Raw genomic sequence first — 26,749 nt, 5'->3', positions numbered from 1 at the left:
TATGCTTGCCCACTCCGCAACACCCCTCCAGGAGTCTGCACTCTGCTTGACCGTCTCTGTACCAAAGTTTTAGACAAATTGTTCGTGCTTTAGATATTCAGGATTGCAGGGTGCATAAACTGCATGATATCACCTTTGTGCTTAGAAATTCCTTTTCAGATATAACCATAAAGTAAATGTGTGTTATCAGGGAAGAACTCCAATCTTGTAATTAAAGAAAAAAATTATCACGTTTTGATTATTTGTAATAATAATACATCGTAAGATCTTGTCTGCATAACTAGGCTGTACATTCCTTCATTTAGAGCATCATTGCAGGTAAATTACATCTATTGAACACAACGCGATGAGTGGACAATTGCTTTGGTCTGTTCCTGTAGAAGTATTGTGTATCTGTTTTAGTTGTATAGCGTTACTCATGCTTTGTAGCTTTCTGCTCCTTAAATTCTACCTGCATTTAGTTACGATTACCCCTGTTTTAACTCTTTGTAAAGTGTTGCTAATACTACGGGCACAAAGACTGGATTGTTGTCCTACCTCATTGGCTAATAGTTTCCTTTTCTTCCTAACAGTCCTGTTGGCAGCAGCAGGTATGGTTCGTCGGGCAATGTTAGCCAGGGAAGCTCTCAGCTGAGTGAACTAGACCATTACCATGAAAGTCTACAGTCTCTGGAGCTGGATGAGGAACGTAGGGACCCTGCTTACTCCTTCCGTCCCTCGGCCAATGTGAGAAAAAGCGACCAAGAATGGTACAGTGACCACGAAGCTGATAGAACGGCAGTAGCAATTCAGGAAAATGAGGTTGTTCTTGAAAATGTCCAAGCCAGAATATCTCAAGAGATAGAAAGGCCCAAAGAGGTTACTTTAGAGAAACGGGAAAGGTAGGTGACAGTGACCTTAATACATGGGTCAGATAATTATTTTTTTTTTTTCAGAATATGTTTTTGAAATGTTTTAAAGGTCCATACACTTACAGGGTTATTCACCAATGTGTGCATTTCAAATTTAAAGCCACTGTATATAACTTTGACAATGTTGCAGTTTGAAAATGTGAAATTACCATTGCATTCTCTTCAAATTCCCAGCAATGCACCTTCAGTAATAAATCCTGACCGTTTATATCTGTAGTTGCCTCCCTCTCCTCTAACATATTTTGCTGTTTCCTAAAACACAGCCACCCTACAAATATGGTTGTCCGCTACCACGAAAGGTGGAGAGTGTGAAACGTGGAGATAGAAATAGGGTTGGAAAGGTGTGATTAAAATGTGAAATGCAGAGAGGAAGAGAAAGAAAAGGGGGGATAGGGAATGAGCTGTATACAATGGATTTTCTGTGTAGTGTCCAGCCACAAAATCAGTCCCTCCAGTTTGTTCGCTAGATTTGCCTTTATCTAAAACAAGGGGAAAATGCATAGAAACAATGCAATGGAAACTGAATATTCAAAGGCTGTGAAGACCTAAATAACAGGTTACAGACATAGGGCAGAGAAAACCAAATTAGCCATAATACAAGGATGAGGTAACCAAATTAGCCATAATACAAGGATGAGGTAACATTACCTATTCTTCTGGCACATAAATAACCAAAAAAGGAATGCAATGGAAGCATAGCAGTGAAGCAAATATGGGAGAGGTGACGACCCTATAGCAGGACCTTGATTTCTTTGCAATTACTTTTTTATTTTTATTTTTTTTATACAATTGACTTTTTTATTTTATTTTTTACTCACTTTGCATTCCCAAATCCTGATAACTTGTTGAAAAAAAATTAAAACTCAAATCTCAGGTCCAGGATGCGTTTTTTTTAAATGGAAGTATTGGTGACATTTGTCTGAAACGTGGGTGGATGCCGAAGAAAGGACTGAGCAAGACGTGCTTATCAGTCGCAGTGGACAGAAAGGTTTCAACTCTAATCAGCATTCATATATAATGCCCACACTGACAGGAAAAATGAAGAGTTCGGCTCAATTTACAGATAAAAGAACTCTGCTAAATTGACATGATTCGGGGGCGTTTATGCATAAGCGATATTTACTGTACAATTATAATATATTGTCAGACAGACTTTTTCAAAATGTAAATTGGGGCTCAGACCCTAGAAATATTTAATTGGTCTATCCCAAGATCGCAGCACCTCCAGTGTCACTAGAAACCAATTGAATACAGATTATCCAGTGACTGTATTGCCAGCTCTCTGTTATAAATACACAAGCCTGTAGCATTTGTTAGACATGGTTATTTATGGTTTCCTAGTTATGCCTAATAAAAATGCATTCTCAATGAGATTCCTTCTTTATACAGTTTTCATTTCTTTGTATCCTTTGTGCAGAGGTTGTTTAAGTAGATAAACGGTCATTTCTCACTCCATAGGCTACGTAACTGATTGACAGGGTCAGCGTTCTTAACCCCTGTGCAGGACCAAAAGCAGAGTCCCATTTCCCTTCCCTTTGGGTCCACACTGATTGTAACATCCACTATATTCATGAGGCCTCAGACAACTACCCGCAATAAATGGTCTCCTGTAAACTGGGAATCGTTTCTTCCACTGGGATTGCATTAAGTATTTTAGTATTTATCACTTAACAGAAGAACAAGTTATTGCGCTAATATTATCCCTGAAATATGATGTAGCCGATATGCATTACTTGGGTTACTGTCAAAAAAGGTTGACACAGTCGGATTGGGCATTTAATTGCTAAATAGCACAGAGACTCTCAGGCACCCGGCACTGGTGTATCCAAACGTATGTTACCAGAGATGTAGTCTCTACTACAGAGACTTGTAATACCTGTACAGATCCACTTGTAGAATAAAATAGAACTTAATCTACAGCATGCTCATTTAAAATACAAAAACTAAACTTTTGTGAAACAAAATAAATGTGTTTATATTTAGTGCGAGCCTACATTTTAACAGATAAAGAAATATAAATATATATATATACCCTGTCAGCATGACTGTAATTGTTACAATGCATATTCCATTTAAGTACTTAAGCAGTATTGATCCTTTAACCCCTTAAGGACACATGACATGTGTGACATGTCATGATTCCCTTTTATTCCAGAAGATTGGTCCTTAAGGGGTTAAGGGTAACAGTTATTGGCAGGAAATGTTAAAACCAATTATTTATTGTATAGTGTAATGCAGTGGTTTCCAACCCAGTCATCAAGAACCCCCTAACAGTCCAGGATTTAGGGATTACCCAGTTGTCTAAGGTGGTTTTAGAAAGAAAGAAAAAAACACTTTAGACACAACAGGGTAAGCCATAAATCCTGGATTGGTACCGGGGAATTGAGGACTGGGTTGGGAACCCCTGGTGTAATGTTCTATAGTTGCAATCATTAAATTGGCCGCTGAGGGTAGAGTCACTCCAAAATTCTAGCTGATGTATGTCCGTCTAATCCCTGTCAAGGTCAACATTAAATGCTAGTTGGCACAATCCTCCCATAGTATAGTCAAAAAGGGGTCACAATGGTTCAGTGATAGTTGTTCTTTTGGTATATTTTTATTTTTGTGTAAAAAATAAAATAAAAATCTCTGAGTGAGAAACCGATCTCCAAATAAATCCATGCAAAAAAAACCTGTAGCACATAATAGGCAAGCGTGGCAACTCTGACACCCCAGTCTGTTTAGCACCTGACACAGAATTTGCTCTGAAAGAGCTCATCAGGAGGAAAATGAAAGTTTGTTTTTAAATATATATATGCATGTTCATTTTTTTTCAGTGTTCAAACGGCTTTTATTCGTGTCATCGGATACGTATAACAATGCGATAAGATAGTAAAATAGGAGACACGCAGGTCTCGCAACAGTGGGAGCAGCCATATAAATATAAAGTGATGAACACAAAAACAATATTAGCAAGTAGAAGGTAGTACAGTAGCAACATTGTTAGCTTCGTTACAGTACATGTAGTAAATATGCAAACATCTGTATCCTATAATCGGTTGCAAAAGGGTAGGTTTATCAATTCTGTGTGAGCCAGATAGTGACTGTGTAGTGTATGGACAAGATACGCCAGTCATCATAATGGCCGTGTACAGCCGAGGAGTATCTTTGAAGCGGATAGGGGCTATTATAACATCTGTGGTAAGGTTGACCTGAAGAAATAAGTCAGAGAGGAGACTCGTCGTCCTATAAATTATTGAGGGATGATGGGTTTCTATTGGGTCCCATTGCCTCGCGCGGGCCCTATTTTGTCGTGCGGGCGGTGAAATCTGTAGGTTCAGTCTATAGTGGAGGGCAGCAACGATTTAGCGGAGCATGCGCATGGCACCTGAGGCCCCAGCCCATCTTACCCTACTAGTAGACTGTTGGTGAAACTAGTGTGCACGGGCAATGGGGACAAATTATTGCGTGGGGTCAGGGAAAGAGAGCCAGTGGTGTAGAAAAGAGAGCACAGTAACAGAAGGTGATATGGAAGAGAGAGGGGAGGGAAGAGAGAGGGAGAGAATAAGGAGAGGAAGAGAAAAAAAAAAGGGGGGTGGGTGGGAGTGGGGGGAGGGAATGCGGGACCGAGGTGTTCCACGTAATGAGGTGCCACTCGTCCAGGGGCGCAGGTGGATGAGGGGGGGGGTGTAAAGGGGCACCCTTCACGGGCCACGCCCCCGCCTATCCCCCCCACCCCGCCCCGCCACGTAAGACAGCCACGGCCGCCACCTCTCGGCATGCTTCTCCTCCATACCTATCAATGAAGCGTGGATCGATTCCGCCCTATATATCTCCTCCACCCTTTCCATCCAGAGACCTATCGTCGGGGTTACATCTTGCTTCCAGTGTAATGGGATCAGAGCCTTGGCGGCGTTCAACAGGTGTCGGAGTATAGATCTTCTATACACCCCGATGGTGTCTGGTGTAGAGTGTAGTAGAGCCACCTCTCTATCGAATCCACCGTCCGACCCCAGTATTTCCTCCGTTCGCTGTTTGATCTCGTCCCAGAATGGCGTGATGCGTGGGCATTCCCACCAGATATGCAGGATCGTTCCACGTCCCTCCCCACATCTCCAGCAAGTGTCAGGTACCGCCGGAAAGATCCTGTGTAGGCTGTCGGGCGTTCTGTACCAGAACGACAGGAGCTTATAATTAGTTTCCTGATAGCCGGAGCTAGAGGAGCATTTGTGGTGCAGGACCAGGATTTTTTCCCATTGAGTCGCGGTGAATGATATACCCAGGATGCGTTCCCAGCGTCGGCGAAAGGTGTCCGCGTTCTCCAGATGGCCTGTAAGGAGATGCTGGTAAATGAGGGACGTGGGTTTGGCTAGGTTGGTCCGTCGGTCACAGAGTGTCTCAAACCACGTCAGGTCTCTATGTAGAGATTCTCTGTGTGGTAGGGTTTGGTAAAAATGTGTAATTTGTGTGTAGCGGAAGATTTGCATTGCGGACGGTTGGTCGTTGTCTATCAATTCCCGTAATGGTATTACGCCTGTGTTATTCAGCAATCTATGGATGGAGAGGGATTCTTCCCCTCCCAGGATACTCCAGGATGCTGGTGGTAGTCCACCTCCTATGTGTGGGTTATGTGACAGCTGTATCAGCGGGCTCGGCGTTGGAGACAGTTGCGGTAGTTTTCTGATGGTGTCCCATGTTTTTAGTGTTTGTGCCACTGTGGAGGGGCAGTCATGGGGTGACATCGGAGGTCTCTTCGAGTTCCATACCGTAGTGAGAAGAGACGACCCCATGTGGCTCTTATCTAGTTCAATCCATTGTTTGTGTGCTGGATGAGTATGCCATTCCAAGACCCGTTGTAGCACTGTAGCATGATGGTATTTGCGAAGGTCCGGGAGTGCAGTTCCACCCCACGCTCGTGGCAGGCATAGGATCTCCTGTCTGAGTCTCGCCTGTCTTCCGCTCCACACAAATCGTATCATAGCGGTCCGGAGCGATTGAAAGTACGCCGTCGGTAGGGCTAGAGGTATCGTTTGGAAGAGGTATAGGATCCGGGGCAATATATTCATTTTCAGGATGGCTATGCGGCCGAACCATGAAATATATGGGTACGACCACGCCTGTAAATCCCGGCTTATTCTTTGTAGCAAGGGTAGGAAGTTTGTCCGGTACATGTCTCCTAGATCCCTATTAAGGGCGATGCCCAGGTATTGCATGTGGTTCGGGCACCATCTGAACGGGAATTGGCGCTTCAGTGCGTCGACCTGCGCCGGAGAGGCCGAAATGTTAAGTACCTCACATTTAGGTATATTCAGTTTAAATCCCGATATCTCCCCGTAGGACTCAAATGCCGACATCAAGTGAGGCAGGGTGGTCTCGGGCTTATTGATGATGAATAAAAGATCGTCCGCATACGCCGCCACTTTGTGGGTGACGTCCTTGTTGGGAAATCCGAGGATCTCATCCGATCTGCGCACAGCTTCCAGGAACGGTTCAAGGGTGAGGGCGAAGAGCATGGGGGAGAGCGGGCATCCCTGCCGCGTTCCGTTCCGGATCTGAAAGGGTTCGGTGAGTGCACCGTTTACTCTTACTTTGGCGCTTGGGCAATGATACAGCGCACCTATCCACTTCATTATGTTCTCCCCAAAGCCCATCTCCCGCAGCGTAGCCGTAAGGAATGACCAGTTTACCCGGTCGAATGCTTTCTCAGCATCCGTGGAGAGCAATAGAAGGTTATCATTTGACCGTCTCGCCAGATGTTGGATGGATTGGACTCTGAGAGTGCTATCTCTGGCCTCACGCCCGGGTATGAAGCCTGTCTGGTCTGGGTGGACCAATGTCGGCAGAAGGCCTCCGATCCTGATGGACAGTATCTTGGTCAGCAGTTTTATATCTACATTGAGTAGGGAGATAGGTCTATAGCTGCTGCAGAGTTCGGGATCCTTCCCCGGCTTCGGGAGAACCGTGATGGTAGCAGCCAGTGATTCCTGGTGGAATCGAGCGTCTCCGATGAGAGCGGTGAATGCATTAGCGAGTTTTGGGATTAAGATGTGCTGGAATTTCTTATAATAGTCTAAGGTGAAGCCGTCCGGACCTGGAGCGCGCCCTGTTTTAGCTGCTTTGATCGCTCCTGCTACCTCCGCCTCTGTGATCGGTATCTCCAAGTCCTCCGATTCCCCTCGTTGCAATCTCGGCCCCACATAGGTCTCGATATAGTGCCGCATTTTTTCGTTTCTATCCGCTATCTCCTGTGGCTGCGTCGGTTGCGGAATGTTATACAGTGAGGAGTAGAACGTCCGAAATTCCGAGGCGATCTTATCCGGGAATTGTGTAGTAGTACCATCAGCTTGCCGTATTCTGTTGACCTGGGCTAGTCCCTGTGGACCTTTAAGCATCCTGGCCAGTAGCCTCCCTCCTTTGTTAGCATGGTGGTAAAAGAAGGCCTTCGAGCGTTGCAATGAACGATAATGACAGGTCGTCATGTGCGTCTGTAGTTGTCTCCGGGCTTCTAGTAATTCCGCGTATGTCGACTCGAGTTGTGATCTCTTATGTTGTGCCTCGAGTGTGGATATGCGGTCCAGAAGGTCGGTCATGTGTCGCTGTGATTCCCTCCTCTTTTTGGAAGCGATGTGCATTAGTGTGCCTCGGATAACGCTTTTATGCGCCTCCCAGATCGTGGTCGCGAGTTGGTCCTCCGTTGTGTTGAGTGTAAAATATGTATTGAGTTCCTCGGACACCTGTTCCCTGATTGTCGGGTCTAGTAGTAGCGAATCTTGGAGCCTCCATGTCCATGAGGTCGGGCGCATCCTTGGGGAATCTATCGTCATAGTGACGGGGCCATGGTGTGACCACTGTGCAGCCCCTATCTCCGCTGTTTGAATTGTCGACAACCGTTCTTGTTGCATGAATATATAGTCTATTCTCGAGTAGCGTTTGTGGATCGTAGAATAGTGTGTGTATTCCCTGTCATCGGGATGCAGTGCGCGCCAGCAATCCACAAGCCGAAGGTTCCGTAAGGATTTCAGTATGTTGCGGAGGGCACCTTGGGTGATGCAGCTGTGTCCTGTAGACGAGTCAGCAAGGGGGTATAGCGGTACGTTGAAGTCGCCGCCTAGAATCAGGGTTCCTTCCGTGAAGGAAGAGAGCTTAAGGAGGGTTTTGCGTATGTATTGAGCTTGATTGTTGTTCGGGACGTAGATTGTAGCGAAAGTGTATCGTCTATCGTGAATATCTCCCTTAAGGAAGAGGTATCTGCCATTTGCATCCGATAGACGGTCCGCTTCGCGGAATTGAAGCTTCGCCTCCAGGAGGACAGCCACCCCAGCCCTGCGGGCCGTGGGGTGGTTACTACAGGCGGCGTTGGGGTAGTGCTTGCTTTTTAGCATTGGGGCTGCGCCCTCCTTGAAGTGCGTCTCCTGTAAGAAGGCTACAGATATACGCCTAGCGTAGAGGTCCCGTAGGAGCTGCGTCCGACGTTCCGGGATGTTGAGACCGTGGCAGTTCAAAGATAAAACTCGGTATGGGTCGGGCTCGTAGGTCGCAAGGGGGCGAGAGGCCGCGGCCGTTCCCCGCGGCATCGTGGTCCGCACGGGCAGGGGGGGGAGCGGGGAGCGGGGAGAGGGTAAGGGGCGGGGAGAAGAGAAAAATAAATGAATAAACTTATGGGGGGGGGATGAGAAGAAGGAGTTAGGGAAGAGCGTGAGAGAATGGAGGGGGCGTCAGTCACACCTTAACTCCCTTTCCCCTCCCAGGTGACGTTACCTCAGTTAGAGTTGAGAGTAGTAAACGGGGGTTAGAGTGCACGCCTCAGATGAGAGACGGCAACTACACCTAGATGTAGGTGCAGAGGAACCCTCTTAGGAGGGTGTTTTCGTGTGACCACGGCGGCAAGCGACAGTCGGGTCTGCCAGAGCAAGTCCAGCAGCGTCCAACTACCGATTCCCCGCGGGAAGGGTTTGTTCACACGAATATGTTCGGGGTTAGTGGGTGTGTCCGGCAAGCATCACCACCTGGGGTGATACCTCTCTCGTATGAAGAGGTAGATTAGGGTCGTGGGCAGCCTACGGGTGCTCCGCCACCTCGTCAGTAGTCATATGTCACTTATATGGAATAGTGCAGTTAGCAAGTTGTGTCAGCGGTCCCAGGGGGCCTGGGTGAAGGGGGTCTTACGTCGTTTTTTGTTTGGGGTGGGGGAGTAAAGTGGGGACCAGGCAGGGGGCGAGCCTCACCTATATCACGGTCTTCTGTGAGGGCGGTAGGAGTCAGAGTAGATCGTCGGGTATCGCTGGGGTGTGGGATGGGGTGGGAGTACAGCATGTTTGCGGGCTGGGGGGCTAATGTCCAGGAACAGGGGTATCGGCCGGTCTAGTTGAGCTTGCTCAACGTCCATCAGTAGGTCCAGCATAGCCTGGGGGGTGTCGGGAAGGGGCCAGGCCACCACTACCAGCAGTAGCTCGTGCAGCGTCACCTGTGTGACAGGGGGTGTTAGTGGACTAGAAGACTGGCTGAACTAACATCAGATGCGTACCCGGGATGGGGAAGGCGCAAGTGTATCACGTGGGAAAAAGGCATAGCAGATAAGACATGTCATTTTTCACATTGATGCCTAAACATGGGACGTCCGGGTATAGAAATGCAGATATACATGTACATGGTTAAATGCAGAAAACACAATACATTCCCCCCCTCCCCCCCCCCCCCCCCGTAGCATGCAGGCCGAGAGTTGAGACAATAGGTTAAATAATAGCCTCCAGGTATTGCATAGTTACCAGGGTTGTCCCTCCACTCCCGCCAACCCCCCCCCCCACACCCCTGTTATCTGTTAATTGTTCCCCTTTTTGCCTTTCCCCATGGCAGTCAAGATTCCTCCTCGTCATTAGTCATATGTCAGTCACTTACATGGGATAGTTTAGTTAGCAAGTTGTGTCAGTGGCACAAGGGAACCTGGGTGAAGAGGGTCTTAAATCGCCTTCTTGGGAAGTACAGCGGGGTCCTGGCGGGGGCAAGTCAGAGTAGGTCGTCGGGTATCGCTGGGGCGTGGGATGGGGTGGAAGTACAGCATAATTGCGGGCTGGGGGACTAATGTCCAGGAACAGGGGTGTCGGCCGGTCAAGTTGAACACGCCCAACGTAAGGTCCAGTGTAGCTTGGGGGGCGCTGGGAAGAGGCTAAGTCACCACCAACAGCCGTGGCTCGTGTAGCATCACCTGTGTGACAAGGGGTGTTAGTGGTCTAGGGAGCTGGCTGGACTAACATCAGCTGCGTACTCGGGATGGGGGAGGCCCAGGTGTATCACATGGGAAAAAGGTATAACAGATAAGACATATCATTTATCACATTGATGCCTAAACATGAGACAGCCGGGTATAGAAATGCCGGTATACATGAACATGGTTAAATGCATAAAACACAATAAATCCCCCCCGTAGCATGTAATCCTAGAATTGAGACATTTCCCTTGTTCCCCCCTCCCCCCCTCCCCCCCTTTCCTTTCGTTTCTTTTTTTTTTTTTTTGCTTTTTCTCTTTTTCTCCCCCCCTTCCCCCCCTCTTTTTATCATTCCTTTCCTTCCCCCCTTCCTTCCCCTCTCACCCCCCTCCCCTCCCTTGCAAAACTATATTAGAGCATAGTGATTCCTGTATGTCTTCCCCCTCCCCCACTCCCTTGCATGTCAAGCCTCACAATGCCCCCCCCCCACTCCCCCCACACCCACAGAGACCTGTAGCGGAGCGTCCTGCATTCCAGCTTTCAACCAGATGCGAGCAGGCCAGGTGTATCCGATAGCTTGGGGGGCTCGGGTGTAGCGCTAAAGGTAGACGTCCCAGGTCTTGTGCCGGATTCAGCCAACCACTGCGGATGGCAGAAGTCTTCATTTTTTTTCTTATTTTTCATATATTGTAGATGAACACAGTATAGGTAACATTTTTTTTTTTATATATATTACAAGTAGATCTGCACAGGTACCACGCATTCTCTTGCTTGAAGGATTCTACCTAGAGCTCAAACACCTGTTTCTAGGCAGTCTGTTGTTAAAGGGACACTCCAGGCACCCAGACCACTTCGGCTCATTGGAGTGGTCTGGGTGCCAACTCCCACTACCCTTAACCCTGCAAGTGTAATTATTGCAGTTTTTTTTAAACTGCAATAATTACCTTGCAGGGTTAAGTCCTCCCCTAGTGGCTGTCTATTAGACAGCCACTAGAGGGACTTCCTGCTTCATAGCACAGGTTTTCTGTGCTAGAGCGTCGCTGGACGTCCTCACGCTGTGTGAGGACCTCCAGCGTCGCTCTATTCCCCATAGGGAAGCATTGAAATTAATTTTCAATGCTTTCCTATGGGGTGCGCTAATGCGCATGCGCGGCATTGCCGCGCATGCGCATTAGGTCTCCTCGGCCGGCGGGCGAGATCAGTCTCGCCCACCGGCCGACGTAAGTAGAAGGAGGAGCGGCGGGGGAGGAGGAAGCAGCGACGTGGGACCTGTCGCTGCCCCTGGTAAGTCACTGAAGGGGTTTTCACCCCTTCAGCAACTGGGGATTGGGGGGTGGGAGGGAGAGGGACCCTCCAGTGCCAGGAAAACGGATCGTTTTCCTGGCACTGGAGTTTCCCTTTAAAGAGAAACTATAGTGCTAGGAAAACAAAGTTGTGTGACCTACAATGCCCCCCCCCGTGGCGCTGGATGGGTGTTCCACTGTACTGGATCAGGCTCCACCTTCACTCCTTTACGTCCACTTCTCCTGACGTCGGCGCGGAGGTCCTAATTCGCATGCATGGTGCGCACCACGTCAGCATTAGGACTACACCGCATGAAAACATTGCTCTAGATGATGCTGGATGTCTTTAGATGATGCCGGACGCCTTCACCTCACCACCCAGAAGTGCTTCTAATGGCTGTCTGATAGACAGCCACTATGGGCGGAGTTAACCCTCTAAGGCAAGCATGTCAAACTCAGTCTAGCACAGGCCAAATAAGTTTAAGTTTATGTGGGCCACAAAAAAAAAAAACTCTTACATTTTCATAGAAAATTTTGAAAAGTACAGTATATATAAAAAAAAAATGCATCCCCCTCTACTAAACTACAGCAACCCCCTCTACTAATTCCCAGTCCTCCCCCTATACTAAATTCCAGTCCCCCCTTCTTGAAACCCTATGAAGGTGGAGCACGTCGACGTCACGTCGGAATGTGACGTGCGTTGCGTGCCTCCGGGCACCTCCAGGTATTCCACTGTCCAGCTGCGGCCATCGCAACACTGACACACAGACACACAGACACTGACAGACACACACACTCACTGACAGACACACACACACATTTACACATTTTTGTACACACACACACACACACATCGTTCCTTGGGATCCAGTGGGGATCTTCTATCTGGAGATCTCCTTCCTGCTCCTCACTGCTCCCTCGTGCTCAGTTTAGTGATACCGGAATATGATGTAATATTCCGGCACCCGGCATTACTACAGACAGCGCGAGCAGTGAGGTGCAGGAAGACTGAGCTCCCTTGCTGCCGCCAGCATCCTGCTTCCTCTCCGGCCGGGTAAATTTTAGCAGAGTAGGCACCTGCAATGTGGAGAAAGCTGGTGCCTACTCTGCTTTAACACTAAGCATGTACTGCTCGCCGGGCCGCAAAGATGTTCATTGTGGGCCACCCGCGGGGCCGCAGGTGTGACATGCTTTCTCCAAGGTAATAATTGCTGTTTATTAATAGCTGCAATAATTAAAATTGCAGGGTTAAGGGAAATTGGACAGTGCACCCAGACCACTTGATTGAGCTGGCGTGGTCTGTGTGCCTATGGTTTCACTTTAATAGTGATAAAAAATAAACTGGTTCATTTTAGAGAAATGTATATCAATTATTTCCAAGTATCTCAAACATACTTGAACCCAGTGACACTGTGGAGTTAAAATTCCACAACAATTTAGTAGTGATGTAAAAATAATCCACATTTTTTTTTCTGTTAAATATCTTTTCCCTGAGATGTTATTTTTCTGTCTAACCTAATTCTCCTCCATTGCTTAATCTGCTTGTTGCAGATTTTGGGGTCTTTTTCCTTGAATTTAGGTGATTTTTTTAATCAACTGATTTTAATAGTTTCACACTGAGAATCACAGTTATAAATTGAGCGGTAAGATGTATAATGTATTTTTAAAGCTCTGTTTCTTTACCTTCATCTTTTTATAACATTGATTTTTTACACATTTGTTTCTAGTTATCACGAAGAGATTGGACCCCCTCCATTTTCGCCTGCCAGAGCTCGCTGGCTTCGAGCCATTAATAAAGTCCGGGTTCAGATACACGAGGTAGGCATGACCAATGATCCGTCAATTCCAAAAACTGTATACAAACTGCCCTACTTAAAGAATTCTAAATCCACTGAAATTTATTTAATTAACCATGCTTGGCAACATACAATAATTTATATTTTTCTATTCAAAAAGAGGGCATTTACTGATTGACATATGTATTGAGTTGTGTTTTTCTAAAAAAAAACTAGTTAATAAATGTGAGGATAGATTTTATACCATTTATCTGTTCAGTATCTAATGCAAAACTAAATAGAGACTATTTGGTCACAAACAAGAATGTTGTTCATTTTATGCACCGTTTACATACACTATATGGACAAAAGTATTGGGACATACCTCTTAATTATTGAATTCGGGTGTTTCAATCAGACCCATTGCCACAGGTGTATAAAATCAAGCACCTAGCAATACAATCTGTATTTACGAACATTTGTTTAAAAATTAGGTAGTTCTGAAGTGCTTAGTGAATTCATGTGTGGTACTGTGATAGGATGCCACCTTAGTCAGTTTGTGAAATGTCGTCCCTGACAGATATTTCAGGTTAACTGTAAGTGGTATTATTGAAAAGTGTAATCATTTAGAAACAGCAGCAACTCAGCCACGAAGCAGAAGACCATGTAAAGTCAGAGCGGGGTCATTGGGTGCTGGAGTGCTGGAGTGCATGGTGCGTTAAAAGTCACCAACACTCTGCTGATTCCATAGGTTTTTTTTTTGTGCAAAAGTTTAACAGATATGCTTATTTTGCCACGACGGCACATACAGGCATTTCACATAGCGTAATACTGTGGTATATATGAGAACTGCACATTTTTAAGTAAATAACAGGTTAGTACAGGTTGTGTCAGTGAATGGTAAGGCAGTAGGCGTGATTGTATCTCGAGTAGTCTGACATTAACCTTGTCTAGTAGGAGAGAGTTATATAACATGCTTAAATCAGATTGACAATGCTTAACTATAGTTGACTCTCAAGTTTGGTAGCCGCTGGGTACCAAGGTTTATAATGTGTGGTTTAGACAGACGGTAAGATGGAGGTCATGGGAGACCCCGAAGGCCTTCTTGTCATGCTATCTAAGAAGGGACAAATTTTTTTGGGAATTGCTATGCATGGTATAAGCTGGCAATGAGCAGTGGGTAACATGTTAACTTAGTTTTACTGGTGTGTAAGGTAGTTGATAGACCTAGCAATACCAGGAGGGAGAGAAAACAAAGAACTAAAATACAGTAAGGCCAGATATTGCAACATTAGAATAGGAGCACAATTTCCACTTAAACTGGCTGCAATAGTATACATTTGCTTTGTCCTAGATTTATACTGCAAAGCTTGCGTTATAGGGTTTATCCCCTCTTACTGGGGCAGTTCAACCAATGCCTAGTGATGGCAGATTATCCTCCCTGGGGAACATGAGTCCAAGTGCTAGCCCCCCACCCTGAGTCCCAAGGCAGTCTGAGGTACTTGCATCCCTGGTCTTGTCGTGGTCAGCAGGACTGTTTTTGTGTCGGGACTGAGTGGTGGGCTTCTGGTTAGCCCGTTGGAGAGAGTCCGTCAGAGGGTGCGTGTCATGGGTGCTGAAGTGCCCCATTAGGAGCTGTAGCTTGGGCGGCTTCTGGCTCCCATCTGGATCAGGTCGCAGAGACCGGTGCGGCCGTGGAGGCTCCTGCCTTTGGCTCCTCATCTCCTGCTTTGCGTCCGGTTCCCGCCCGTTTGTTTGTGGCGCTGCTTTGCCTCGTTGCGGGTCTGACTTGGGAGATGTTGCAGGGAGATATGTCCTCGGGCGTCGCCGGGATCGGACCGTTGTGAGCCGGGGGCTCCCTTTAGCTTGAGGGCGTTTAGGCTGGCTTCACCTCTGAGTGTGCCCTCCGCCCTGGTGGAGGGAGGTCAGTCTCCGTTGCCGCCAGGCTCCTGGGGGACATGTGGGAAGTTGTCTGGTGTGCCCGTGCTTGTAAACGGAGCCAGAACGTCTGACAGATCCTCTCGAAGTTAGCCTTGAAGGTCTCCTCCCATGACAGGCCAGTGAGGCTCGCATGTGGTTGCTGAGGGTGCAGTGCGTCCGCCATCTTTGGTGACCATGCGGTTTCAGTAACACGGAGTTGCGTTGTCGGGCTTGCCAAGGTGTAGTAGGTGTGCCCAGCGGGGACCGGGATATCCCCCACCGATCCAAAGGGGGGGAAACAGGGCTGCTCAAGCTCCTTTGGCAGACCTGAGTCCGGAGCCGGGGGATCGGCCGTTTCCCCCTGCAGCCGGGCCGTCGGCTGCTGCAGGCCATAGGCTGAGGTGCAATGTGCTTCCATCAGGGCACCTGGTTTCAGGCTGAGATTTTAGTTGGATGTAGAGAGGGTGATCCCCGGGTTGCCTAGAGTCATGTCTTGCTAGTTTTGCCGAGATATTTTAGCTGTTTTACTGCAGATTTACCAGGAGCCATTAACAGACACGTCTGGCCATCTTGGCTGTCACGCCCCATCCTCCCTGATTCCATAGTTTAACAGTTCTAAACTTCCACTGGCATTTAATATCTGCACAAAAACTGTGCGGCTGGAGCTTCAGGAATATGTTTCCATGGACGGATAGCTGCATACAAGCCTCGCATCACCAAGTACAATGCCAACGTGTCGGATCAAGTAGTGTAAAGCACACCACCACTGGACTATGAAGCAGTGGAAACGTGTTCCATGGAGTGCTAAATCACGCTTTTCTGTGTGGGGGATGCAATTAGAATGTTACCTGTCTGTCTGCATTGTACAGTTTGTTGTAGGAGGGATAATGGTATCGAACTTTTCATTGTTTTTCAGTGGTTGGGCTTAGGCCCCTTATTTCCACTGAAGGGAAATCTTAATGCTTCTGCATGCCAAGACATTTTGGAAAAAAAGCTTTGCTTCCAGCTTTGTGGGGACAGTTTGGGGAAGGACCTTTTCTATTAAAGCATGACTGTGCCCCAGTGCACAAAGCAAAGTCTGTTCCGTGAAGACATGGTTGAATGAGTTTGGTGTGGAAGAACTGGCTTGCACAGAACTCTAATCTGAATACCATTAAACACCTTTGGATGAACTAGCACAGAGATTGCGAGCCAGGCCTTTTCGTCCAACATCGCTGCCTGACCTCACAAATGCTCTTTCCACAGAAACCTTCCAATATCTTGTTGAATGATAAGGAGTGGAAGCTGTTACAGATGCAAAAGAAGGACTAACTACATATTAAAGGATCACTATAGGGTCAGGAACACAAACATGTAGTATTAAAACCACCATCTAGCCCCCTGGGCCCCTCATGCCTCTATAAATATAGCAAAATCTTACTGTATTCAAGCCTGAAGCTGTAGATCTGCATGCTGTTTGCCACAGCAAAAAAGAAAGCTGTCTACTGACATCATCAGAAGAGGTGGCCTGATCCAATCACAATGCTACCCCATAGGATTGGCTGAGACTGACAAGGAGGCAGATCAGGGGCAGAGCCAGCATGATTCAAACACAGCCCTGGCCAATTAGCATCTCCTCATAGAGATGAATTGAATAAATGAATCCCAATGAGGAAAGTTCAGTGTCTGCATGCAGAGGGAGGAGACACCGAATGTTTGGATGCATTTTGGGCAGCCATGACCCAGGAAGGATCTCTAACAGCCATCTGAGGAGTGGCCAGGGAAGTTATCACTAGGTTGTAATATAAACACTTCATTTTCTCTGAAAAGACAGTGTTTAAAGCAAAAAGCCCAAAGGGAATCATTCTACTCACCAGAACAAATTCAATAAGCTGTAGTTGTTCTGGCGACTATAGTGTCCCTTTAATGTGTGTGTGTGATAGATATATTGCAATGTCCTAAACGTCCCTGTTGGTTAATGGTCAGGTGTTCCAATACTTGTGTCCATATAGTGTATCTTATTGCATTGTAGCAGTCTGAAATGTTTGACTCTTCATAAATAAACAAATATAATGACATTTAGGAAGATGTATAAATAAACTGCTGTGACAAACGGTGTAGACACAGTTTGTTAGTATTTGTATTTCTGTGCTGAATAGTATGTAAAAGCTGATGAAAACTAATTGAGAAGGAACCTGTGACATTTATGACAAAATTAATAGTAAAAGATCAGTAAATAAAAAAACATACTTGAACCCAGTGACACTGTGGAGTTAAAATTCCACAATTCAGTAGTGATGTAAAAATAATCCACATGTTTTTTTTTTCTGTTAAATATCTTTTGCTTGAGATGTTATTTTTTGTCTAACCTAATTCTCCTCCATTGCTTAATCTGCTTGTTGCCATATAGAATAGTTCATATCCTTATGTATATTAACCCCCTGCGTTGCCAGTGGGGTGCATGACGTTGATCTTGCACCGAAAAGGTCATATGTGAACTTCACACGCCCCCTTTGAACAACTGGATTTTGTTTGTTTCTTTTTGTGTTGTGGGAAATCCATTATTCTCAAAACAGACAACAGACCATTTAAGTGCTGTATCTCAACAGTGGTCAGCAAAGAGTGTCTCACACTGTCCTTAGCTAGCATCGTCCCTGCAAAATCCTGGTTGATGGTAAAATCCTGAAAGATCCCGGTGATGAGTTGATAGAGTACAGAGCTAATAGCAACACCACGTCTCTTGTTTTCTATAGTACTCTTTTGTAGACAAAAAACAGAATGCTGGGTAAACTAAGTTTATGCATCATGAAATCGTGCTGCGATGAGCACAATAAACTATACTTCACAATTTATTCTCTGAAACATATGTAGCCAATCGTCTGTAATCTCTATTGAATAATTCTAGGAAAAAGATGTTTGTGATTTATTTATACCATAGCCAGGTTCCTTGAAATCATAATTTCTATAAAAAAGGTATTGTTTGATCTCCTGTTTCCAGACACACTCTACCCCTGTATTGGTGTGAGTACTAGTCTGTGGCATTATGTGATGTGGGATTTTGATTGTGGATGGGAATTTAGAAAGTCACTTTAATAAATGGGAAAGTCGCCACAGAGTAATGTGACAGTTTGCAAACCGCACACAATGTGCTATTTTCACAACTCTCCAGCTGTTAAATAACAATTGTCATCCTGAATTCTGCTCTCATACCAACTTTGATCTTACTGGCAGGATGAAAGACTGCAGAATCACTTAGTGAGCGAACGACTTTTCAATCTTGCTAAAAAAGCATTTGCCAAAGACCTCAGTTTGGGGTCAACCAAGCTTAAATTAGAGTATGAGGGCTTCTAAATCTATTTTTATTAAGGATAAGCATACCTTGCAAAGTCAACTAAATTGCTAAATGGGGCTAACCTCCTAAGGTCGGAGGCAATTTGTGCGGCCTGAGTTCCAGCAATGAGAATACTGCTCACATTCGGAGCTTGTGCTTAAATATGCACATTGAGCATCACATACTTTCTAGCTAGGCTTGGTCCACGTACGTCTGGCGGTCCCTGCTCAGGCACGTTATGGGTTCGCAGGCGTGACCAATCAAATCACACTATTTCTATTATCGGCACCCTTTATTGCGTTACTTGAAGCATTGTTTTATTCCGGGTATTGACGTTGACTTTGTTGAGTTATTTTTAAGAATTTCTCGTTTTCCAGTTCTATTGATATTCCGTGTACCTGACTCTGGCTAGTTCTTGTTTTTTACTGTCCCTGTTATCCTGACCTAGGCTTGTATTTTGCGACATTTCCTCTCTTTTATACATTAAATGAAACCTGGCCACTCTAAGCCCCGATAATATGTAATTTAGTCCACTCTGTTCCTGCTATCCTAGACTATGTTGGGATGTTGGGATTATTCCTTGTGGCAAATCTGTAAATCATTTTACGTTTTGCTAAACTTGGTTAGTAAAAAAAATATTGAATTTTTCTCATACAGGTGAGCTGAGCATCTGCATAGAGTGCGAGGTGACAATGGGTGTGAATTTACTGCCAATTTCTTTACCTCTGCAGTGACTCGGGCATTACTTGATTGTCACTAGCATGAGAATAGAGTGGAAGAGCTGGTAAAGGTGGTAGGAGGAATCGAGGAGGCTGTCATGAAAGCAGTGGGCATACCTTGAGGAAGGTGGTAGAGGGGTAACTCAGGAGTGGGGGTTGGGGAGGGTTGCAATGAAATAGGGTAAAGGTACACTTAAGGGCGTTCTAATAGCAATCCAGCCATATATAGACTACAATAATCTGCTAATGACACCAATACATTAGAAAAAGGCCTGCTTATATTTATGCTTGGTTTGTTCAGTGTTTTGAAGCAGCAAACCCCCATTTTCTTGTGCTTCTTATAATGTTTGCTTGGCTAGCCACATTTTTATGAGCTGTGATTGTATCTTTACTGACCTGATGTACAGACTGCTAGTTTCCTGGGAAGAGTGCTTGATTAGCAGCATGGTTATGAACTCTGACCACATCCTTATCGACCCGGGATACGGAAGGCAAACCTCTTATGACATGCCACATTACTGTATAAAGCAAGTGCACTGACATTTTGGGGCTGGTTTTCTCTGTTCCCAACCTGAACTAGCAGAAACGATCATGCACACAGGATCTAGAACATTGTTCTGTAATGAGCTGACAGACTAATGAAGCCTTGCATTATGAATCAGCAGACCCATTGTATCGGAACGGCGAGGAGCAGGGTTGAGGATAGCTAAGTATGTCTGAGAGCTGTGCTCATTATTCTGATTTGGCAAACACTTTCTAAATGCTGCTGGAAGAAGCCTTTAATCATAGCCCAGAAAAAAACTAAATACTATTTGGAGATTGACTCAAAGGAGATGCTCATTTCATTACCACGTCTGCTGTGAAATGTGTCAACATCCTGCCTGACAGCAGATTGGTTGTGAGCTACAAGATCCAGCACCTAATGTGAAATATTTAGAATAAACCGTACATACATTTTGGGGAGGAAACATTATTTAACCTTAACCTAGTAACTGAGCTAGTTTGCAAAAGCTCACAGGTGTCTTAAGAAGCTATATCGCATGCATTTCCTCTCCAACTGTTGCATGCTCACATTTTCAGAATTCTGGGAATTATAGTCCACAAGTATTTGGAGGGCAACATTATGAACATCTGGTAAAAGTTGGCCTGCAGAAACCAACCCAGCTATGCATTGTTGCTGAATTTCTGAGCTAATGCAGCCAGAAAAAAACTTGCAGCCCAGTGACCTCTCTACCTATTATCTGACCCCAGATTTTTCTGTGCCCACTGGAATGCCCACTCCGTATGTTATAAAGTAGAACCTGTCCACGAACTGTCTTTATTTTATACCAGTGAGTTGGTGACGATTTCTTTAACCAAATCATGTATTCCTATAGTTTGGGAGTTTGGTAAAAGTGCCAGAGGTTGCACACCAACTGTATTCATTTACCAAATCCAAGTAAGTAAATTGTTTAATGTGTCTCTTCCTCTAGTGAATGTGAAATGAGAAATGGTGTACACACATTCGATTTTTTTTTTTTTATCATTTACCAGTCATGTTATTTCCCATGCTAAAGGAAAGGCGGTTTGAAATGTAATTTCCATAATACGTCTGGTGTCACAATTATTATTCATATTGTGCCTCTGCAATTGGAGCTGGGCCAGAGGGTGAATTGTGAAGGAAGCATCACAAAGGGCCATAAATAGCACAATCCTTCCTAAATACCAGCCAAATAAAAAGGGCAAGTGTTTACCTACATCTTCGCTGCATATTGTGGCCACCTGGCCCTAGCCTTTGTGTGCAAAGTTCATAGGCTGTATTATCAAATGCTGCAAGTTGCTTGAAATTACACTCTTCGTACAAAATGGAGGAAATCTATCAAACCTGTAAGCCTTTGAAAGACAAGAACCAAGTCATTATTTTCAAGCATTTTCCTTATTGCAGCTACACCCCCTGATCCTCAGAGTGAAGAACTGAAGAAATGCTAAAGATAGCAGAATCACACCTGGATGCGGACCTGTGATTTGTATGAATAAACAGTGACGCCAAACTGGCAGGCTAATTCTATTCATCTAAGAACACTGCCAGACTTGTTTCCTTTATAAAATTAGATCCAGCTAGACTTGTGCAAATTATAGTTTGGAGCGGTGTCTCTAAATCAAATTCCTTTTTACTCCACACCCAAGGAAATCGATCCATCCAGAAATTACCTGTGATTTCTTTTTTTAGTAATAAGACTCCACAGGTAAATCCCAAACAGACTGATTCATTTGGCTGTGGGTTATTTGAATCTGATGTGGACAAACCACCTCAAACACAATTTTGAAAAGTCTAGATACAGCATATGAATTTCAGAAATTAAGCTAATCTGTATGTGGGTTATACCCTCAACCCCTCTGTTCCTGTGTGTCCAACTTGTCTGGTTACAACTACATGTCTGTTCGTCCACCCATTTGATGGCGCTATATAAATAACATAATAATAATAATACTGGGTTCCATATATGCATTACTCTATTTGTGATATTTGTATTCATGGATTTATGTAGTGTATAAATAGGAAATGACCTCTTTCTTGGGGTGAGCTTTCCCACGTTGTCCACTAAGTGGGGTATGGAGAAGGCCAGAATTCTTTGTCAGGTTTTTTAGGAAAAGGTGTTTTATTTTGACTGAACCGGAACTTGTGAACTTGAGATGACAAGGGGTTTAAAATCTTTGACCAAAATAGAGGAATTGGAAAAGTTCAGCTATTTTCCCATCTCTGCAATACTGCCCATAAATGTAAATTTCCGAGGACATTTCTCCACATTTCCCTGTTTAGTGAATAAACACCAAGATGTATGTGCATCTTGTTCTAAAGTATGACTCATGCATGATTAATGCAATCTCTGCTGAATTTTCCAGCAATTAACTTTAGCTAAAGGCTAGATGGCTTATAATGGTTGCATATAACCAGATAACATTTTTTTGTTTTCTGTTGCCCGCTCTCAATGTGGACAACAAGCAAATCCTTTTTATTGAGTATAATTAAATCTCCATGAATCTTACTTGCTCCTAATTAAATCTGAAAACGGCGAACTACCGATCAGCCTCAACAAAAAGGTTTTCCAATCACATTTCTTTGTTCTCGTCTCAAGTATACCAGATTGAGATGCAACTTGCAGGCTACATCACCTTTGTTACCAAGAGCAACAAAAACATTCTTCGTAACGATTGGTTGTGTTGCATACATTTATCAGTTGATCAGTATTAAAATATGAGAAAGTTCCATGTGTATTATTGGGGGAGTGGGTATAATTTGTATACTTGCATTCCACTGATTACGTTTAATAAATTATAGATGAACAGAGCCATGTTTGAGATAAGCATGTCTTTTTTTTTTTTAATTTACCATATAAAAGCAAATTATGTGCGCTGTTTATTTTAATAAGCTCTGTTTTGACATCACTACTGCCTTCTGCAGAAGTATAAAGCTTTTTATGCAGAATTACATTTCATACAGTGCTACTAGTGGTTATGTTTAAATAATGGTTCTGCTTCCAGCACTAAGCCTAATACTTATGGTCATCATTTCCTTTCTTGGAAGGTGAGAACCCGTGCGTTGTCGTCACATGTGGGTAAGTCCCTCCCAACCTCTGCAACATTTGACCTTGCCAGTTAACTCGGGTTCCAAGTAGTACCTCTTGGTCTGGACGCCACCAAGTCCCCAGTGATTGGTGGAAAGAGTGTTTTTCTTCCAAAGTAAAAAAAAGCCTTGTCCCAAGGTATTCTTCAGGTCCTTTTGTACCTTTCAGCATTACTCTTCTAACTTTGCTGCTTCCACTCATTCCTTTAGACTTAAGTAGTCAAGGCACTTCTGAGGCAAGATTCATCCTCTGAGAAGAAATCAAAGCAGACCAACAATATTGCCACATGTATGAAGTCTGCATGAAAGTGCCCTACTCCTTCCCCCTCCCCGTGCCCAAGTTACCTGTAGGGTAATATCTGCAGTTCTTTAGGGACATCTGGACCCGGTCCATTTTAAACCTGTGGAGTGTGGTTGTCTGAACTGGTCCATCCTTCCTGACTTCTTCCCAAGGCTTAGGCCATTCTAGACTGTATGGCTGACTTATAATAATATTGGATTAATTTCTCCTTTCTGGTTCCCAAACCAGATATTGATGTTCTATGTGAACCTGTTTGTGACTTCAAGAAAGAATGCATATTCTAGCACATCCTAGACTTTAAATCTCTCAAGTTGTCCCTCACAATGATAACATGGATTTTGTTTCTTCTTTCTGTGTCTGGTTATGTGTAAAGATGTCTATATAGACTTTCAACATGAATAAAAGAGGAGCTTTAGCTACATTTTATTCTCAATATAGGAGAAAAAACTGGGGTCAGAGATCTAATCATGGATAAATCTGTAGTAACCAATGAACTGCGCAGCAACATAGCATTGAGTACCATGGTAATATCTTCAGAATTGCAGTTTGTTAAAGGGTTATTACAAGCACCATAACGACTTCAGTGATTTGATGTGATCATGGTGCTTAGACTCTGAAGGTGCAGTGGTTTGAACACTGCACTTATCTAGTTTTACCGTTTAGCTGCTGGAATTGCAAGTCCACCTCTGGCAGCATCATGGAGTCATTAGCCTGCCCGAAATGTTCTGGGCTGGCTAATGTTAATTCTGAGCAATTCTTTTGCACAGAGTTAGCACACGTTCATTGGCTGAGAGCGGTCCGCTGATGGTGACCAATGATTTGCAACTTAATCAACATCTGCAGCTCTGCAGAAGCCAGAAATGCTTAGACTGGCAGAAGAGAAAATCATTTTCTATTACCCCCTGTACCATGGCTTCATGTTATGAAGACTTAGATATGTTTTTTATATCACTACTTCCAGTACCAACAGGACTGACTTCATCATATGTATGACTGGAACTCGTTTCATCCTGGTACCATAAAAAGGAATATACAGGTGATTAAATTGCTATTTGTGGTTTTGCTTTGGTGCTAGCAAAGAGTGTTTCAAGTTATGCAGAACTATTTCACAAGCACAATCTGAGCCAAATTTTTCACTTGTTAAGCGGCTTGTATTAAATATATAGAGGGACATTGTGCACAGAAAGCTCGTTCTAAGTTAATGCTCTGGGACTGTTTCACAGTATGTCCCAAAAGGTCTACAAAAACACATATATTTTCCAGAACACAAGTTACAAACCGGTCCAATGACAATATATAATGCCGTCAAAATATCTTCCATTCTCTTCAGTCAACCACATAAATGATGATAAAGTTCAGGGGAATCTGTAGTCATGTAAGCAGTTATCATTTTTTTGAGACCTGTGTCCACCTTCTTTTTTTATGTTTTACTCAAATAATTTCCAGTGCCAAGACATCTTTGTTGCAGCTCATCCCTCCGCCTTAATCATGGTGACGTCTTTTTGTCCAATCCAATGCTTCTCATACAAAAGTATTGTGGATGAGAAGCATATGTGCAGTAATTCAATCAAATGCTCTGTAAGAGAAGTATTGATTGTAGAACAGAGTGTGTGACTCGGTTATTGCGATGAATGCATCTAGTGGCTGTATTCCGGAGTATTTAGCCCTGCAATGTAAACTTTGCCGACTCTCCAAAACCCCTGTTTACAATGTATGTCTAAAACTAGATGATAATTGCACACAGACGACCTTCTTTATTCTAGAAGTTTGAAAACTGCATATATGTAACATGTAAGTGTATTTTAAGTGTTTCTTTGGTTAGCATTGACTGAACAGTTCCTCTTTAGTATTTGCCATCCCTTTTTAGTATTTACCTCCATAATAATCAGAAAGCTCTTCATCAGATTAGGAGGTTACTGAACATTGCAACCTTGAAACATTGGGACATTGATATTTTGAAAGGACACCTATAACATTTTACAGAAACACAGATTGTATTGGATTAAATGATCACTTAGTTGTGGCAAGTTGCAGCAGGTGTGTGTGTGTGTGTGTGCGTGCATGTATTTATATATTTAAGTTTTATTAGAATGGGTTTTTTAAAACCATTTTTTTTTCGACATGAGATGTGTTCATCCGTTCTTGCTATCTAAAAACATTTTTTTTTCTTGATTGTTTATTTTATACAAGAAGAGAAAATACATTAAATTAATTACATATTCTGGCGCCATCAGGACCCTTGTACAATATGATTCAGCATTGTAGATAATCCACTGGTAATCCAGGAAAGTAAAAGAACTGCTTCATACCTCCCCAAATAATCCTCGTAATCCTCCCCAATGTCCAGCAAAGACCTCATCAGAAATCTCAAATGACTTGATCCACCCGGGCATGGTTAGGATATTGTGGCCACAGGTGCATTGGAAATTAAGCTGAACATTTAACATTGTTTTAGATAAAGTTGAATAAATTGTTGATGTAGACTGGATTCAGATAACATTGGCATAAAGAGCGAGGTTGTGTTATTATTTAAGGATTAAACTCCCTTTTCATGTTTAATTCTAAATCATTTTTGTTAAATGCCAGAAAGAGCTCCGCTGTGCTAGATGGAGATATCCACAGCTTTAGATGTTTTGCTACTGAATGCACAGTGGAAACAAACCTTTCAATATAACAAATTATTTTGTCTGTCTGCTATGGAATTAAATCTTTGTCTTTTCATCTCCAATTATCTTATTTTTTTTCCTCCATTTTTTTCTGGTTTAGGAATTGACATGTTGACGTTGGTTAAAAAACAAACACGTGATGTCTTCCATATTGGCCTAGGCAACATAGGAACATTACTGACCCTAACTGCCTGAATTCTTGAGTTTGCTTCGCATACCATACATTAGCTTTACCAAAAATAATTAGATTTGTCTTCTTCCCATCTGCCTCTTTCACCTCTTCCTATTTCCTTTCCATACTTGCTTGTCTTCATGCCCCATTTCTCAGTTTTCAGACTTTTCTTTTTGGCAGTCTGCCACTCTCTGTATGTGATTCATGCCTCACATTAATACAGATATTTGGTAATTTTTTCTTTTTCAAAATTCTTTATTTAGATTTCCACAAAACACATTCAGAGTAACAGAATAGAAGAAAGTTACAACTCGGTAGTAATTCAGACACGGGATACACTTTAAGACAGGATAATGACATGCGATAGTAAAGATGGTCGTTGAATAGGCAGCTGATAAGGTCCACAAGTTATTCTGTAGTCCATCAGCAGGGGCTCCTTTAGTGGCAATTAGCCTGACCCTTACTACAGACTCCAAACATTGGTGCGGATGGGACCTTTTGGAGATGTTCTAGTGTTGGTAGGGTGTGTTTTAGGCTGTAGTAGGTCAAATTAAATTCCCAAGTTTAAGAGGGTGTTGCGAATGTGGTAAACACATGTCGATATCCTGTGTTGGGGTCGGTGTTTTCCTATCATGGTTGGTTGGTAGACCTTACAGAAAGATAGAGAGAAGAAGAAAGAAAAAGGATACCTTTTGGTATTTTATCCTGGTCCCTTTACCTGTCCACAGACATGTATATAATCACTATACTTTTGTTTATAATTTGGCGGCCATGGTTGCTGAACATAAGCGATGACTTCTGTTTTTTGTCAGATCTAATTGGATATGGTTATGTAGTCCATGCCACTGTCCTCTCTTGCCTTGCCTACTGCAATCAGCTTCTCAGTACTCAGTTCTTACGTGCTACC

At 43.9% G+C, this 26,749-nt stretch overlaps 1 protein-coding gene across 5 annotated transcripts in view; it reads left to right on the top strand.

The window, feature by feature from the left end:
- Window positions 1-26,749, top strand: part of UNC13B (unc-13 homolog B) — a 463,085-nt gene that overhangs the window by 237,227 nt on the left and 199,109 nt on the right. For all 5 annotated transcript variants that reach the window (XM_063453773.1, XM_063453772.1, XM_063453770.1 and 2 more), the window contains 2 exons: window positions 573-881; window positions 13,103-13,193. In XM_063453773.1, coding sequence (XP_063309843.1) covers window positions 573-881; window positions 13,103-13,193 — 400 coding nt within the window. The remainder of the gene's footprint in view (window positions 1-572; window positions 882-13,102; window positions 13,194-26,749) is intronic.

The sequence above is a fragment of the Pelobates fuscus genome, chromosome 5 (assembly GCF_036172605.1).
Source record: "Pelobates fuscus isolate aPelFus1 chromosome 5, aPelFus1.pri, whole genome shotgun sequence".
Classification (NCBI taxonomy): domain Eukaryota; kingdom Metazoa; phylum Chordata; class Amphibia; order Anura; family Pelobatidae; genus Pelobates; species Pelobates fuscus.
This window is presented reverse-complemented; position numbering and strand designations above follow the sequence as displayed.